This window comes from Formica exsecta, unplaced genomic scaffold, assembly GCF_003651465.1.
Source record: "Formica exsecta isolate Colony F162 unplaced genomic scaffold, ASM365146v1 scaffold480, whole genome shotgun sequence".
In the NCBI taxonomy this organism is placed as follows: Eukaryota; Metazoa; Arthropoda; class Insecta; order Hymenoptera; family Formicidae; genus Formica; species Formica exsecta.
This window is the reverse complement of record NW_021852036.1, coordinates 179,810-184,693: the sequence shown is the minus strand read 5'-3', so window position 1 is coordinate 184,693 and position 4,884 is coordinate 179,810. Positions and strand designations below refer to the sequence as shown.

Genomic DNA, 4,884 nt, shown 5'->3' with positions numbered 1-4,884 from the left:
ATTTGTTGCCGGTTAGAAACTGATAAATTTCTGTTTATGACTTTTTTATGTCAGATTATTGTAAGTGCCTTAAAAATCGTGGCGACCGTTACGAGGACCACCCTGTATACATATATATATATATATAAATAAATTCGAGTTAGCGTTAAATCGACTCGTCATCTTGACGTTGACGTTTCATCAGATTTCTCACCGTTTGCATATTTTTCAGAACGTTCGCGGCGACCGTTAGAGCTTGGCTGAAGGCTCTCGTGGCGACGAAGGATCGTTTGATCTGCACGCCCAATTTCTGCGGCACGTCCCCGAACGGCCGCATCTCTTTCATGTGTTCACCCACGCATTCCAGATATTTATTGTCAAAGTTGTATTGGCTGTTGAGCACGGTGAACATTTTCTGATAGAGGGTGTTGAAGAAATTGTCCATGGCTTCGTCGAGATCCACCTGAAATGCACGAGTAATAATTTTAATCTTACATACATACGTATACATTACTCTCTGTTATTATTCTATCATATTGATTGATTTATCTTAGAGACAAACACGTATAAAGAGTTTTGATCAATCCATTTTCTCAAGTACCCCTTAAAGAGAGAAAGACACTTGATAAACGATGTTAAATCGTGTGTACTAATCTGTTTTTAATTTAATTATAGAGTTAACATTGATAGATTTATTACGTTTAAATGCCGTAAAATAGGAGTACAATTTTCTTTCAATGAAAAAAATATACACACAACTTTGAGAAGTACTAAATATTGTACATAAAATATAATTGTTGTACAAAGAATTGTATAACATGTTCTCTCAATTTACATAAATAAATTTGATCCCGATACATATAATCGCCATCAAGCTGTATTAATCGCAAGTTGTCAGTGATAATTCGATAATTCGATAATTCCATTATTCAGAGAGCGACTCGCGCTTTTTCCGTTTACTTCGGCATTCAGTTCTCGTAGCCTTAAACAAATTTAGCTGGACCCGATCATAACTTGGATTAATCGAAAGTCGACAACCGAGACGCCAAACCCGACGGCTCAATGGAATATTAATGACTTCCTAGCAATTACTCGCACAATTAGAATACAAGAACGCCCACTAAGAACTCAATTTCGCCGCTGTGATATTGTATATCGCGAATAAGAGAAGAAAAGAAGAAAAGCGAAAGAACAAATAAACTCAATGTATTTAATTCGTGAATGTTCTCGTCCCAAATCATGCTTTTATATGGAAAAGGATTTGTTGATATCTATAATCGACAAAAATATTTTGCAATCCTACTAATATTCGCATTCTGTCGGTATCCGGCATCCTCTTAACGTTGATATGGCAAGGATGGATATTTTAGCTGTACAATAGTAGCAAAAAGCTATTGAAACAAAAAAAAATATTTCTTTCATTTATACTTAAATAAATCCGGATTATATATATATATAAAGATTTACATAAAATAATATATATTTTTAATGTCTATATAAAAAGAAAAAGTTGTAATTAATATTTGTCCTAATTTATGACAGAAACTTTGATCGTGAATATCTCCTGAAATCAACTGTAAGAAACAAAAAAACCAAGTAATTTACAAAAAGATTTCGGATTACAGTATATTTCTACAATTTTTAGTAAATAACTTTTAAATGAGTGGATCTAAATCAAGTTTTGCACAAATATTTATTAAAGTTTTGTTAATATATGTAAAAAGTTTTCTTTCGCTGGCAATGTTTTTTCCTTGTCAAATTTGTCAATAAGTGTTACAATACGCGCTTTTTCATAAGAATCAATACAAACTTAAACTTAAATAATTTCCAAACCGTTTAGAGAATTATTATTAAATTACTATTAAATTGTACTCAGGGATTCTGCACAGATATTCAGAAGAAATAGAACAGTATAGGAATTTTTCATGTCTTTGTCAATGCTTTGACATATGACACATACATCCTTAATCTGATTATCTACACGTTTTTCAAGTTATGAAATAAAATATGAGTTACATTCGTTCGGCATATTTAATATCAAAAACAGTCCAACAATATCTTTTTCGTATAATACTTTTCAATTACACAGTTAAAAAAAAAACCAAGAATATTAATAATTCTCTTTTTTGTGTTCGAAAAAAGTTACTTTTTATGTTGAGCTGCGCTATTATCGTTCAATTGTACAGTATGCTTTGTGCAAAGTTTCGGAAATACGACACGCATATGGTGTAAAAAAAAATCGATTAGATAAATTATAATTAATTTCAACATACTGCAAGATGTGCACTTTATAAAAATATTGATTTCGGAGCCGTGTTCGCCAAGAGATATATGTCTCGCGTACGACGTTTGTGAATTAAGAACGATGCGACAGATTAATACGATAAATTTATTAACGACACTTCGCTCCATTGTGTTCCCAACACAGCGAGCTCGTAAAATTCAATAAATTGCAGTGTAATTACGGAAGATCTTCGACAGATAGTAGATAGGTATAGATATAACAACATTTATATTTTCTTATAAAAAGGTGTATAACGGGACTCTTCAAAGGTCCGATAGCAGAATACTTTTACCTTGGCTGATGGTGCCTTTAGAGACAACGGTCACGATGGACAAAGGATTTGATTAAACTTGCCTTCGTATGCGAGTCCACCTCAATTTTCGGCAACGCAGGCCAAACGTTATAGACAAGGGGTTGCTTGCGTAGCAATTCTAATAGAAACTTCCGAGCTCGAAAAGGATGGAATAAAAGTCGATACGCATATATCCAACACGAGAAATCGTTACGGTTTTCCCGATTGCACGAAACGCTGTTCTGCGAAAAATTCAATCTTACCATAAAAAAAATGGTCATTTAAAAAAAAAGTAAAGCTTCAAGGCTCCTTTATGCCTACAATCATAACGAAACTAATGCCATATGACATCTCGTATCTCGAAGCCGTAAAATCCTCTAGCTTAAATCTTTTTTTATTGTTTAAAATAACAGAAATATTTCGGATGAATAGAGTTGGAGTGGGGAAGGGGAGGGGGAAACATATATATAAAATTATATTATTTTACAAAATTATACTTTTTTCGTAATTTTAAGTAAATAATTTGAAATTTTTGCAAATCTATCAAATTAGAAAATAATTAAAAAATATCAAAGCATACACACACGATAGATTATTAATACACAATACCAAAAATATTGTTTTAAATAAATGCTACATAAAGCTGCTTTACATAAATATGTGCTTGTATATAAATATATATTTTCAAATAAAATGTATTGAATTCCTATACCTTCACTTATCGTTTCCTAACATCTTATGTTTCTTATCTAATACTCCGAAAAGGTTTCGTCGAACGTAATTGCGCGGAACGGCTTGTAATAAACTTTAGATTCCGGGACACGTCTTGGTAGATCTAGAAATTTGCTTCAAATGGTCCAGCGTCTTATTTATTCGCGTTTAATACACTAGACACTAGACGAAGGCGAAAAGTAAAAAAGAGCGAAAGATGGCGAGAAAATAAACGCGCAATTGCAATTTTCACCGGTGCTACACAGCAGCACTATGCGACATCAAACGAGAAGTAAATGAATTGCTTAACGTTAGAAAGATGTAATTCCACAAAACCAAATCTTCTAAAAATAAAAGAGACTGTTCCGTTCAGAAATGTAAAACTTGTTCTGAATATAGCATAACACAGACTAAATATATTGTAAAAGCCGTTTTAATATAAATTGATAAAAATCTGCGTATATGCAGGGTGTCCCAAGATTTCCGCATCACCTACTAATGACAAATTTTTGAGATCATTTTAAAATGATTTTTCCTCAGCAAAAATATCAAGACATCAATAATTTCCGTTTTATAAGCGATTCAAAAAGAAATGCTTTTTGCAAACTAAACTTTATAAAAAGTTAAAATTACATTCTTTAGTTTTTAGTTAATTTTAGACAGAGTTTATTTTAATAGAGAGAGAGAGAGAGAGAGAGAGAGAGAGAATTTTAATTTAAGGTTTAGTTACAAAGATATGTGATGAAAAAAATTTGAAACTTGCAAAAAATGATGATCTCTCTTGACATTTCGCTGAGGAAAAATGAGAAAAAATCGTCTCCAAATGATCTCAAGAATCTGCCATTAACAGGTGGTGCGGTAACTCTAGGATACCCTGTATATATATAAATATATATATAATTTTCAATAAAAAGTAAAATAAAATTTTGTGACTCGTTTTATTTATATTATATATTATGCTTGTTTAACGTTGTAAAATTGAAATGCTTTTAAAAAACACGTGAAAGAAATAAGGATACTCACTGTTCCCTTCGCGTAGTAATTCTCCAGCTCGTTGAAGAAGTCCGTGAAGACATACGCGTTCTGTTCATAAAGGATACCGTAGGTCTTCTTGAACATCTCATGAAAGCCTCGTTTGCTGGCTGCCAATAAGTCCTTAAAAAAACCTACAAAAAAGGTGTATATAACGTAATTCTACTTATATATATATGTATATATACACGTAATTTATTAACCAATTTTGAGCATTTTGATAATGTCCTCTTAAAATCATCATTAACATCGTTTATAATTATACAATATATATTTATTACCTCACATATGACATTGTCATTTCTTATATTTTTAATATTATATATCAGTAATGTAATTCATATTAATAAACAAGAATCAACGTGAAAATCTTGAAATGGTTTATCGCGATAAGTTTTTCAGCGTTTTGACGCCTTTCTCAGCAGAAAATCGCGGCCGAGCGCGAAATGGGAAATTAGTCAAGATTTCAGGGTGTGAACCGCCGTGGATGCGACGGAGGTAAGTGGTCGTATCACGAATTAAAAGCTTGACGAATAGCAACTACCCCTTTCTCTTTCTCCCTCTCTCTCCCTCACCCTCTCTCTTT

At 32.3% G+C, this 4,884-nt stretch overlaps 1 protein-coding gene across 1 annotated transcript in view; it reads right to left on the bottom strand.

Annotated features, from left to right (window-relative positions):
* Positions 1 to 4,884, bottom strand: part of LOC115241380 (glypican-6) — a 164,356-nt gene that overhangs the window by 4,294 nt on the left and 155,178 nt on the right. The window contains exons 3-4 of the mRNA XM_029817114.1: positions 4,290 to 4,432; positions 194 to 442 (exon numbers count right to left, since the gene is read on the bottom strand). Coding sequence (XP_029672974.1) covers positions 194 to 442; positions 4,290 to 4,432 — 392 coding nt within the window. The remainder of the gene's footprint in view (positions 1 to 193; positions 443 to 4,289; positions 4,433 to 4,884) is intronic.